We start from the raw sequence: 13,102 nt of genomic DNA, 5'->3' as shown, positions 1-13,102 counted from the left end.
ATTTCCATCAGTAAGTTCCACGGCAAAATCTAAGAAAGAAGTATGGCTCCAAGAAACCACAGTAAGTTGTTTACACATAATGAATGAGCAATAATCCAATTTTAGCCTGTAACAAGGAAAGCAACAGTCACATAGTTTATTATTATTATTATTATTATTATTGGTGTGCAAAGATATTAGGATTGTTAATGTTTGTTTTTTGTTATCTAATTGCATTATATTGCATTTGCTCTGAATGCAATGCAATGTTGCTACTTATTACCATAGGTTAAGTAAAGCAGCGCATAGTTGTGAATTGAATTTTTGTAAATATTTCTAACTGAAAGATTCTGTAAAACTCTTTCATCTTCAGCCTGGAGAAAATTAAAATGTGAGTAAGTACTGAAGTCTAAAGTTTCCTTCTAGTTCCTAAGATATCAAACAAAAAGTAGCCTTAGACTAAGAAAATTGCTAAATTGCAATGGCTGGCCTAATAATTTTGAGCATTTATGTGATCTGGGTTTATAAACCTTTGACACAGCTGTTACTCTGTTATAATAGAGCAGATGCTTTGCACCTAAGAAAACCTTTATTAATGTCTTTACAGGCCAATATCTGTGTTTTCCCAACTATTTCATATTAAAGATGTTCATAAACACATTTTTCATTGCTAACATTTTGATTTTTTTAAAGCTGAAAAGCTCTATTGTTTTGCAAACCAAATACCAAAACCAGAAACTGTCAGAGAACATTTGAGAAAGATTCTTAGGGACCTTAGATAATTTCATTTTAAGGATACAAGCTTTGTAATTATAAAATCACTCACAATGAACAACTGTGGAATTGTGTCATTGAACTTTGTGAAATGGTGAACTAGTATGCACAATAAACAAATAAAAGGCAGTCATGCTTTATTCCACACTTATGTATTCCTACTTTGACATGCAACCATGTCTGCTGTGAAAAGGGCCACTGGGTGTATAAGAAATATAAAAAAAAACAATGTTGTTGAAGGAAACGCCAGGAGAGGAGAATTCTAATTTGCAGATCAAATGCAAGTATTTCGCAAAAACTTTAGTCTGTCCTAAATTCTTGTGGGATAAAAAGGAAAAAGATTCAGCTGTACAGATTGGAAGTTTGGAAAATGCCACTATATAACTTTCCGAAAGCGGAACTTAAACTATGTCATGTGATTGCAGTCAGGACTGGAATAGCAGCCGCACTGTTTATCTTCCGGTACCGATGTAGAGTAATACTGTATATGTTTCTTTCAAAATGTATTCCCATGGTTCCGAAAGTTTAATTAAACAAGCGAGGTAAGGGGGAAGTGAGGAAAGGAAGGATGAATTTCTTTGCTGCAGCCAGATATTCTTTTATTTTTGCATCTTTTAATTTGCTTAGCTAACGGTGCTAAAAACTAGCTAGCCTGTCAGTTACCCAAAGTGTTATGTTTCGTTGCCAGGGTTTGAACATTGGCTAAAAATATTTTCAATATCGCATACATGACATGTCTGTTAAGTCAATGCTTTGCATGTAGAAGCATTGCTTCTTCATCTGCGCGGTCAACTCTGGTATTACACATTACGGTGTTTATTCTCTCGCTGATAGACATTTTATTTGTGTGATAATCGACTGTATCCGTTTATGTCAACTAGCTGAATGGACCTTGCTTATGTAGTGACTGTGCTAGCTTACAGGGACATAAATAAAATTGCCTCATGTGCCTTTCCTGTTATGGCAAGTGAAAATGCCTGTCATTAACTGCATATAGTATGCAAATCAGCACGTTTAATTAGATTATTCACTCCACAATAAATAAATAGTGAAGGTGGTGAAGATTAGGGTGATTCCTATTTATTTAATTGTTCATTGTGCTTTCTTGTAGTGTCTCCCCTGACATTAATTGGTAAACTGACAAACGCCTAAATGTTTTTTTTTTCTTTTGTTTTGTTTTTTGTTTGTTTTTTGTTTTTTCCCATCAGGGAGATTCAGGAATCTGAGCTGCAGAAGTTTTACATCAGACTCATTAAGCTTCTCCAGGTGAAGGAGCTCGGTCATGAGGCCGTGGACTCCCTGGAAAGGCTGCATCTCATTCTTTCTGTCAACAAGTACGCCAGAATGTAAGTGCTTCACATAAACTTCCCATTAAGGCCTGAATCATGTGCCAGTCCCCTTTCCTGATTGTTTGTTTTAGGCAGGATGGGGATATATACATTTATATATACAAAAAGAATCACATTTCAAGACCTTTCACTCGTTAGATTTTCCACTTGGCACACAAGGCATTTCACTCTCACATTTGCAATCTTATGCTTCCCCTTTTGTCATCAACCAAGACTGCCTTCAGAGCTTCAGCAGAGGCTTGTATTACTCCTCCCAGCACCTCAAGAGCAGCTTCAGGTCCTGAGCTCTGCTGTTCTCAGAGAAACGCTGCCCCTCTCTGGTCAGGAGCTGAACTACAAACAAGAAAACAGCCATGCTGCTGCTCTGTTGCTTTCACAGGTATGCAGGAATGAAGTAGCTTGATATCATACTGATGGCTAAAGAAGTAACCTGTTTCTCTCTTCTCCTTTGACCTCAATAGGCGGGATCCAAATCTGATCTGTCAAATCTGTGTGCTCAAATCATTCGGAGTCTAGAGAGCCGACCATCAGAAGGACCAGCTCACTCACTCGCACACACCCTCCCAGTCCTCAACACCATCCTCTCACACAGTCCAGAGTGCCTTACTGAAGGTTACGGACAGATAATTGGAAAAATTTCTCATCGAATGAAAAAAAAATTAAAATTGACTTGTCAGGATTCTGTTCGTATATCAGGTTTTAATGAGATTTTTTTTCCCACACTTTCAGACCATGTGACCCTCCTGAGTAAAAAGCTTGTTGATTGGCTGCGTTATGCTAGCATAATGCAGGGAGGCGGGGCCTCAACAGGGGGATTCTTCACAGGATCCAGATCTCGCCAGGTATATTAACATTTAGCCTCTGGTAAAGACATTCAGCTTTCGGCATTTTTAGTAATGTTAAATAGCAGAGTAGATACAGACAGTTTCTGATGTTCTTTTTATTCCGTATCAGCCAGTGCCTATAGCAGAGCTGGATGGGACGACATCAGGGGATTTCTTCACAGTGCTCTGCGTGGGGCTGGGCTTCACCGAGGATCAGTGGATGAACGTCTATTCGTTTTCAATGCTGCGCCACTGGCTTCTTACCTATCATTCTGTTTCCAACGCCAACACTGCGCTGGATACTGGTATGAACACACAACTATTATAGATCACAGCCTTACACCATCCCATAATGGAGAAGTTACTCTAAGTAATTTCAAGATGACAAATCTTATTGAGCCCTTATAACTAGTTTCATTTTAAACTAGTCGGACATCCTCACCTTGCAGAAACAAGTGATTATTTATCTTTTGACAACCTGCTTTAAGTTATGAATCAGGCAGGAATAAAAACCATCTCAGATGACTTGCTCTTTGTTTTCATCGTCTCCAGCAAACAGGCTACAGCTCAGCCTCTCCCTCTCCCACTCATTTTCCATCGGTAAGACATGAGAATTTTTGGACCTTCTGTGCATGCATCTGCATCTAAGAATCACTAAAAAAGTCTTCTTCACATTCAACTCAAGGGCAACACATGTCAACTTACAAAACTTGATGTGATCATGAATTAAAGCTGTTTGATCTAACAAACATCCCCTAACAGAAATCCTGATCTGTGACTTATAACCTTCTACTGTCACTGATACATGCACTTTTTTCCTTCTCCTAAATCTTCTAACATGTTTGGAAACATGATTAAATCAGAGATTCTAACAGCGACCACTTTCAGAATGGCATGTTCAGCCAGCACCATCTTCCACAGATCTAATTGTCACATGTGGTGTGTAAATACTCAGGACAGCAAACTAGATTGTCGCATCTATGATTGTTGGTTCGTTTCTATTTGGCATTTGTGTGATTGGATTTCATCCAAATTTGTTCTCTGTCAGATGTTTTTACTCAGATTCTCTAATTTTCTAATGTAATCCTCTATAGTGAGCTAATTTTTTATTGTAAAGTGTTAGAAGTAAGTAAATAAAGTTGCATAATATAAGCTTTAAGCTAAATATAAATATATATATTATATACAAAAAATACAATATATTAAGGCTGTGCACATTCACACATTATAATCGTGTTAAAGCATTAATTAATTATTTTGTAGACCCGTTACACCAGTAAAACTGGATGTTAACCCCTTAAATCCCGGTAGTGGAGGGTGCAGGTGCAGAGGTTAAGCAAAACAGCCAAGCTAAGAAAGCAAAGTTAGAGAATTTATGGGCCAGAAACCTGGATAATGAAGCAGTGAAGGTGCATGGATGGAAGTTATTGTGCATATTGTGAATATTTCTCTCTCCTCACCATCTAGAAGCTGTGAGATTATCATCCTGCTTTCTGTCTGTTCACCTGATGCTGATATTCATCACATATTGTTCCTTCTGTGTTTAAAAGGAAGCAGCTTCACAGCTTTAAATCCATCCTGCTGACTTTTTACCTTTTAGTTAGTAAATCCTGAACATTTCATCCTTCTTTCTCATAAAAAATTGATTTTATATATGAAGAAATATTTTAACTGTTGCTGTTTAAAGAGAAAACTGCTGCTAAATCTATTTATGTGTTTAGTGCAACCTTTCCAATCTAAAGAGCCATTTTTCCCTCAGCCAGCTAAATAAAACTCCTTTAGAGACGCAGATGTTATTATTTTTGATAAATATCTACTAAAGGACATTTGCTGTCATTTTTGAATAACCAAATTTTTCTTTTTACTATTAGGTTTGAAAATAAAGATAAACATAAAACTTTGGCAAAACAAGGATAGACACGCTTAAATCTTTTTTTTAAATCTTGCTTTAAAGGCATTTTGTTTGAGGGATGTAAACAGTAAACACTCATCTGAAGATCTAAGGGAAATGTACGGGTTAGAGACATTTAGCAGCTCAGAGATGTAATCAGGGACTTTACCATGCAAGGCTGTAAACATAAAGATCAAGATTTTAAAATAAATCCTAAAATTAGAACCTTTTTTTCCACTTGAAGCTTTAAAACATTTTTTTTACAAAGTTGCCTGTACGGTGATGTTAGTCAGCTGGGGGTTGGTTGGTTGATGGTGGTCATTTTAGTATTTTTGCTCTTTTAATATCTGTCTCCTGAACAACTAACTTATTCATTTTCACTGGGTTTTGTTTACTCATATCTCCCCATAGTAAAGAATCCTTTAAAAACGACCTGGATCCTGGTAGTGATCCGGATCACCCCCAAAATCTAACCACTTGTTCCTTCTTCCATTTCTGAGATTTCCTGTTTAATAAAAATCTACCCGTTACTTTTGGAGTTATGTTGCTGACACACAGACAGATAGACAAACAAACCAACACCAACAAATATGGCCCTCCTCTTATCATTGTCTCACTGGGCTTTTCTTACTTACTAATAAATTCTGTTGATTTTTTTGGTTGAAAACTCCGCCTTGTCTCTGCCTTTGCCGAGCCGGGTTGTGACAGCACCAACCCAAAGACGGTATCACCACAAAGTCAGGTTGTGAAATCTAAAAAAGCCTTAAAGGAGACATTTTCTGCCTTTTTTTCCACAAGCTGACACAATTTTCTGAGGTCTTCATGAAATATGCGTAACACTTTTTTATTACAATGATAAAAGCTAGATGATTGGACTGAACGCGACCCATGACTCCATTCTGCCCCTCTCTTCCTAAGGATCATCTTCTTGTGAGATCTGTAGTGCAAAGTTCATAACAGTTGGAGTAGCTCATGTGAGACCAGACTGTAAATAGCCTGAGAGCTCAAACCAAATTTGGTTAGCTGGTGGACTACTGATCCCTCTTTCAAGCTTATTCTCTTCTATACTTTATTAATTCAGATTGGGAAACTTAGGTTTGCATTTAACCCATCTGTAGATGTACTAGAGAGCAGCGGGCTGCCATGTTTCAGCGCCCAGGGAGCAGTTGGGACGCCAAGTCATGTTGAAGTTACCACAACACAAATGGCTACTGACTGGCTAATAACAACGTCACATCTCTGCTCCGTAAACTCTGAACTTCACTTTCACTTCATGCCTCTGTCTTTTAGGCAACTGTTGCTTATATGGCTGAGATTTCAGCAGTGTTTATGGTACCTTGGGGAAAAAAATCCTAAAAATGTTTAACTTGGTGCTGGTAAAGTTATTTCCTCATCTACTTTTCCATTTAAATGAACTATGTGAGCAATGATGAACTTTAATGTTAATATCAAAGCAGTAAGTAAGGTTAAGAGGTCCAATTTCCCACTTCTTAGGTACAGCGAATGCAGCATCAAATGAAGTTGAAGCTAGGCACAAATACTGACAAAAGAGGCTGGAAAACTTTATCCTGCACATATGAATGGCTAACATAAAAAAATCTGTGGTTCTGTATCTCTGTGTCCTGTTAACCTCTGATCTGTTTCATCCCAACTAAATGATTCCCGATCTATGCTCAGACTTGACTGGAAGCAGTCAGATGTGGACTTTCTCAATCCTGGCCTCTAACTCTTGACCTTCCATTGCTACAGATGATCGGTCAGAGGTGGACGGGTCAGTGGTTTCCATGGTTTCAGCTACTTCTTCCTCCAGCCGTCTGCTGCCTCCAAAGGAGCGTCTGAGAGAGAAAGCGTTCCAGTACTGTCAGCGCCTCATCGAACAGTGCGATCGCAGTGAGTGTGTGAGAAGCTGTTCAGGTTGCAGAATGACTCACACACAGCGTTTGCTTGTTAGCGTGTGACTTTGTGTGTGCATTTTACTGTATATGTGTGTGAACGCGGATGTGTATTTTCATCCCCTCAGAGGCAAACAAGAAGACGGACACAGAACTGCAGAAAGCGGTGAGCCTGTCTGTTTTTCGTCATCACCTTTGAACATAAAGTTGTTCAAAGAAACAAATGAAACTACTTGATTAACAGAGAAATTCAAGCCAGATGTTTTACTGCTACCCACACTGTGTCTGTGCTGTCTCCTCTGATAGTGTCTGGTGGAGGCGGTGTGCATCCTGGATTGTGTGTGTGTTGAGGAGCCTTCACTGGTCTTCCGAGCGTTCCCGTGCATAAAGGCTCTCTTTGGCCGGCTCAGCTCTGACCTGTCGTTTGCCAGAGTCCTGCTGCCTATTGCACAGTTCTACCTCCACTACGGTGTGTGTGTCAGCATCAGTGTGTGCATTGGTACAGCTTCCACATGTGTGTCTTTTACTCTGCTTTAGAAGCCATCCTCCTTTTGTCCTCACCACTTTTACAGAAGGTGGGACGTTTTCTTCCACAATTTCCTGGTATTTAAATGAATCTGCTCTTCTTTTTGTTGGTAAAATGTTCCGGCTGTCACAGCTCAACTCATGATTGACTGGAGATTCATGAACAGTTGGAGAGGTGTTCTTTTAATGAAATTCTATTTGTTTCATATAAATTAGGGCTGTCAGTCATTCAAAATATTTAATCTTGAATAATCGCATGAGTGTAACTCGTGAGTAATTCGATTTTTAATCCATTTCTAAATTTACCAAAACAGGATTATTTTATTGTGTTTTTAATACTCCTGTTTCTGAGATTCTGCTTTTATAGAAAAATCACTTTGGTTACTTTTCATATTTACTTACCTGTGGCTGAATGACTTTACATACACACCCACACACATTCGCGCACACAGACGTAACCCTTTTACACTCTCTCTCTGTCTCTCTCTCTCTCTCTCTCTCTGTCTCTCTCTCTCATACCATTTCTGACAGCCTCACCTTCATTTAGCAACAAACATGCTATAAACAGGAGTAAATTGCCGGCAGGGCTCCAGCACTGTTCCCACCTTTTTTTGTTTATCCAGATCAGCTGTTGAAAGGTTGTAGAATTATCAGGACGTCTCCGGTGAAAGCTATGCAGCATGGTCTGTCTTTAGAGGAGGAGGGCTCTGAATCAGCTGTGGGATAAACTGAGACGCGCCGCACTACAGTGGTAACTCGGTTCACACTGACAGTGGATAAAAATGACCTTAGTCTTGTACAGAGAACCAGCGCTTTAAAGCTAAACTGTCCATTCTGTGCCCATTTTTGCATCATTTCCTGAAACTACACACGCATTAGGAAAGACTTAGAAGAGCCTGTTTCTTCTGATAACGAAAGCTTTGAGATTTCTACCTCTTGATCTTTGCTGACTGTCTGAAAAAGGTGGATTGAGACCTATTTAATGTTTTCTACAAATGTCTTGGGACTGTGTATATATAATATGTATTAGGGCTGGGCGATATGTATCAAATCTTATATCTGATAAAGTCTCGATATATTTGAAAATCTCGATATATTGCCCAGCCCTAATATGTATGTATAACATGTGTGTGCGTGTGAACTGACTGAATGTGCTCTGACATCTGTGCAGCTGAGATGGCAGCAGTGGACTGTGAGAGTGTGTGGAAGCTGGTGTTTGGCCGGTTTCCGGCCGAGCTGTTCAACGATCCCTTCCTGGCACACGAGTTTCTGCGCTTCCTTCGACTGAACCTGCAGAGCGTGCAGCTTCGAGCGCCGCTGTACACGCGCTTCTTCCCCAATCTCCTGAAGGTAAAAATCAGGGGGGAAAAAAACCAAGCGGGTGAACACTTGATTGTACACAAACACACTGTCTCACTGTTTGTGTAGTTTTTAGCATGGGACAGTCCAGCAGTGGTGGACGACTTTGTGGATCTGCTGCCCTCTCTGGTCACCAAGGGAACTGCAGTGGAGTTGCTTCACACTTTGCTGGATTTGCCCTGTCTCTCTGCCACACTAGTCTTGCAACTCAGGTTTATAAACACATATTAGCAAAGCTTTCAAATCCAGCCGACATACTTCATTTTTTCACTCTTTTCTCACGGAGTTTCTGTGTGTTTCAGGTCTACGTGTTTGCCCATCTCGGAGCAGGGCAGTCGAGGCCTCCTGTCATTGGATGCCTTTAGAAACCCTTCTTTCAGAGGACTTTTCCTTTTTTTGCTTCGAGGGGAAGCAGGTTCAGGTGGGGACACACACACACACATACACTTTCTCATTTATAATTAATATTTATTGAATCGATATAAGCGTGTAATCAGAGTATTCTAATTTTTGAGGTTGCAATTTAGAAAGTTCCAAAGAATTTTTCTTTATGGAAAGAATTGGAACCAGATCAGCTGTATTTCACTTCCTTTCTGCAAAGGAGGAGAATATTTCTGCTTATAATGGACATAAGAAGTGTCAACTACAGGTGTCAAGGCTGTTTCATCTATGTTTTAACATAGGCGGTGAGATTCATTCTGGAATCATTAAATATTGTAATTATGCGTTGGCCTCTTTAGGCGACACCATCGACCGATTGAGCACACTCCATGAGCTGCTAGCTGAAGCTGCCGACTGGCCGAGAGTCGTTCGCTGTGCTCAGACGGTTCCCGTTCTTTTGCACATTTATTTCAACACAGTCGTTACGGTAAGTTTACTAATTTCATTTCACCCGTAGATTTAAAAATATCTGCATATTGAATAAAATATGCTTTAGGTTGAAAATGTTTTAAAGAAAGCTACAACATGTGTGTTTTTGTTTTTAAGGTGGCCGATGAGAAGCTTTTAGCCCATTTGATTCTGGTGATGCTGGAGAGGAGCAGCCTGCTCCTCAACATCCCCACATATGGCAAGGAGATACAAAGGTAAAGCTGTGGTCCAGTCCGCTACGGGTAATCTGTGTCAGAGGTTCGGTGTCAGAGCTGATCCACATGTTCATGGGTGTGCTGACAAAAGCAGCCTTTTCTACGCATTAAGACTTATTTTCTATGCAAAGCTGCTTTGTTTTGTTTTTTCAGGCCTCAGAGTTTTTTGTTTTTTTTTTAATTTATTTTATTTATTTGTTCATTTATTTAACTATAAAACAATTTGGAGCAGAGGACACATAACAGTGGGTTGTACTTAAGTTGTACTTGAGATAAACTTTGTCATTGGTAACAGAAATTTCTCTCGGAGTGGATTTGATTATTTTGCTGGTCTGTCTTCGTATCTGGGAGTTTGGTTTCATATTTAGTGGTGCGTGAGTTGTACCAGGATGTTATTCTGGATTATATGAGTGACTTGTTGACCAAAGCCAGAGTGTCCTTGCTGACATTGAAAGACCTGAACTTCCTCAGCAGGGAAAATGCTGCTGAGCTTTCTTGTAGATGGAGGAGGTGTGTGTGTTGAAGCTCAGGCCAGAGTCGATTTCAGCCAGTACAGCTGACCGTTAATGGTGAGGGGCTTGATAAGCAGGGGACTGCTGTGAGTTCAAAGTTACTCTGTCCCCACAGCACAGCTCCTTGTTCTTTGTGCTGTTAAGCACAAGGGAGCCTTCTTGAAAGGCGCTAGCTAGTGTCGACTGTCTGATAGTAGCCAGACAGCGTATTTGTGTCTCATGAGCCACTAAAGCCATATCGTCGGCATACTTAAAAAGCTTCATTTCTTCACTGCCACAGCAAATGTTATTAGTGTAAACAGAGAAGCTAATAGGACATAAAACACATCCTTGGGGAGGCCAGTCCTTACAAACGGTGTGGAAATAAAACATCCTGGTGAGCCTGAAAGTTGGTCAGTGGTGTTTTTAACCAGGAGGTCAGGGCACAGCGTCTGTCTCCTAATAAAACTAATTATTATAATAAATAAGATACAAGGTATTCCATTTTAATTAGGCAACACCACATTCAGCAGCAGATCCGGTGAGTTGGACATTTACGGAGGGATTTTCCTTACATCTGAGGGAACGACTCTTACAAACAAATCTAAATACAAAGATGAGGACCAGCAGGGTGAGGTTACCCAAACATGTTAACATGAATAGAAGATTTTTATCTGTGATTCTTCATCACAGATGAAGAGGAGACACCATTGAGATGCAAGACAGAACTGTTATATGAATATAAATTAATAAATCCAACAGTAAACTGGTTTAGATGGTTCAGTCTGTCGTCCTTGTGATTCCCCAAATGGTCTTGGCCACTTTCTTGCTCATTGCTGAGCTGAACGTTGTGATGCTGAAAGTTGACATGTGGGCTGTTTATGTGTCATACATGCAGGAAGGATGACTCAGCACCTAAACCTGTTCAGTGTAGTGGTACCAAAGCATGAGGCTTTCATTTGAAGAAATGACATATGAGCAGTCCACATCCAAAGTTATTTTTTTTAATGGAAAACAAACGTTTGGGATACCCTCTTTCATGATGTCCGGCTTGTGTTTGGTGTTCATGTGAACCAGGCTTCCTTTCTCCTTGATCTCCTCACTCTCTCTGCCTCCTCTTTCACTGGTCCTGCAGGGTGTTCAGCTGTCACCTGCTGAGGCTGTGCAAGCTCCACCCCTCTCTGGTGGTGGACCAGTCTCGTGAGCTGCTGGAGTTCGCTGGGACCACAGCCAACGTCTACAGCAAAGAAGAAATCTATACTCATGTGGTAATGTGAAAGGCTCAGAGGAGGGTCACTGTGGATCATGTCCAAGCTCTTATCTCAACTCAGCATCTGCTTTTCTGTGTTGAGATGAAGCGTTAAATGTTGCAAAAACCTCACACTGAGATGAGATTGTTTTTCTTGTTTTTGTATCCTTTGGCTTTCAGGTGTGGGTGCTGGGTGAGTACCTGTCTGTGTCATCTGACTCTCGCTGCTCTGTGAGTCTCATCACTTCCTGTTTCGAAGCTTTGGAGGCGGTGCTGTTTGAGGTCACCTCATCTGCCCCGTCACCTGGAACGGCATGCCCCGCCCCTAAAGTAATCACCACTTTAATGAGCGCTCTTGCTAAGCTGGCATCGCGATCACATGACCTCATACCCAGGTGAGTTGGGTTTCTTTGAATCTAGTGTATAAAAGTCAGTTTAGAAATAATATATTTTTTTATTTTAAATTTTTTTTGTCTTTTTTCAGGGTGTCTCTGTTCCTCTCCAAGCTAAGAACAGTAACCAAAAGTGGATCGGTCCCCTGGTGCTCTGAAGAAGAGGACCTTGTTGCCATAGTAACACGAGGGGAGGAGTTATGGTCACTCCTGAAATCTCCTGGCGTAGCTCAGAGCGTCCTGACCCCACCTCTTCACGTCATCACACCACAGTGGCACAGGGACACCAATCTGGCCATGCCGCTGCAACTGAGACTTCTCACCAGCCTCACACACTCGCAGTGACACACACACATCATCATCATCTTGCACTGGCACTACTGAAGCATCAGCTGCACAAAATGACATCTCCACCCTGAGAGCTGCATCCTAATGAGCATTATTTAATTTTTTTTTGTTTGCACATCATTCTTGTAAATTAATGAAATCCTTCTGTGAAACTTGATTGAATATTCAAAAAATACACAAATCTCTTGAGTGTTTTGTAACTTTTTTAATGAATTAATTCACAGAATTTTTTATTTGACAAAATATATCTTCTGATTAAAAAAAACAGATAGAAATATTAATTTCCTGAGTAAGTGTTCTGTTTTCTTAAAGTTTAAACTTAATTACTGTAGAAAATTGGGATCAATACAGTGCTTGGTTACATACAAACAATAGAAATAGGAATTTACATATTTACTTATATAACATGTTAATTAATTCCACCATATTAGAAGAATTTAGAAAATTCTGCCTTTGTTCATATGCGTATTTACACATATAAATCACTGCTCGTAGATAGAAAAGTGTCCATGTTTAGAGTTGTATCACTCAGACAGCTCAGACAAAATAACTGTGATCCTACTAAAAGGCATTTAGTCTTGATATTTGATGTGAAATGACATTTAATTCACTCTATAATTCTAATCACAGTAAATCATAAAAAGGCAAAATCAGAATAAATCAAAATAGTAACAGGGTCCCCGTTGGGTCACTTTCTGCTGAGGCCCTTGACTTTGGCAGAAGACCTTTGTCTCCCTCCTCAGAACGACTGATGTGTCACCAGGACGTAAAGCCTGACTTTCAGTGTTTACATCCGGATTACATCAAGCAGCTGTTGTGATGAGTTCTGAGGTCAGAACTGGCAGAACTGATTCTGCTTCTATATTCATCAGCTGATTTCAGCACCAGTATAAACTGATGTCTGTGTGGTAAGTTTTGGCACATTATCACAAAAAGATAGGAAC

At 40.0% G+C, this 13,102-nt stretch overlaps 1 protein-coding gene across 2 annotated transcripts; it reads left to right on the top strand.

The window, feature by feature from the left end:
• Positions 1-1,193: 1,193 nt before the first annotated feature.
• ap5z1 (adaptor related protein complex 5 subunit zeta 1) lies at positions 1,194-12,416 on the top strand. Of its 2 annotated transcripts, XM_042007756.1 has the most exons (18): positions 1,194-1,295; positions 1,962-2,099; positions 2,316-2,481; positions 2,564-2,714; positions 2,832-2,944; positions 3,057-3,231; positions 3,479-3,526; positions 6,567-6,707; positions 6,838-6,875; positions 7,016-7,178; positions 8,406-8,584; positions 8,663-8,805; positions 8,896-9,014; positions 9,334-9,461; positions 9,581-9,678; positions 11,305-11,437; positions 11,599-11,813; positions 11,903-12,416. In XM_042007756.1, exons 1-18 carry the CDS (start codon positions 1,255-1,257, stop codon positions 12,153-12,155), a joined length of 2,442 nt encoding a protein of 813 aa, XP_041863690.1. In that variant the 5' UTR covers positions 1,194-1,254; the 3' UTR covers positions 12,156-12,416. The 2 variants fall into 2 exon arrangements, with proteins under 2 accessions (XP_041863690.1, XP_041863698.1); XM_042007764.1 differs by lacking the exon at positions 3,479-3,526.
• Positions 12,417-13,102: the final 686 nt, after the last annotated feature.

The sequence above is a fragment of the Melanotaenia boesemani genome, chromosome 2, assembly GCF_017639745.1.
Source record: "Melanotaenia boesemani isolate fMelBoe1 chromosome 2, fMelBoe1.pri, whole genome shotgun sequence".
NCBI classification, from domain to species: domain Eukaryota; kingdom Metazoa; phylum Chordata; class Actinopteri; order Atheriniformes; family Melanotaeniidae; genus Melanotaenia; species Melanotaenia boesemani.
Note: the sequence above shows the minus strand (reverse complement) of the source record. Positions and strands in the feature narration are given on the sequence as shown.

Excerpts from the sequence above, each read along its gene's own strand:
- ap5z1 (XM_042007756.1), top strand. The coding sequence starts at position 1,255 with ATGTATTCCCATGGTTCCGAAAGTTTAATTAAACAAGCGAG. Across the intron at positions 2,715-2,831 it reads TCCAGAGTGCCTTACTGAAG|ACCATGTGACCCTCCTGAGT; the intron begins GTTACGGACAGA and ends CCACACTTTCAG. Across the intron at positions 7,179-8,405 it reads ACAGTTCTACCTCCACTACG|CTGAGATGGCAGCAGTGGAC; the intron begins GTGTGTGTGTCA and ends ACATCTGTGCAG.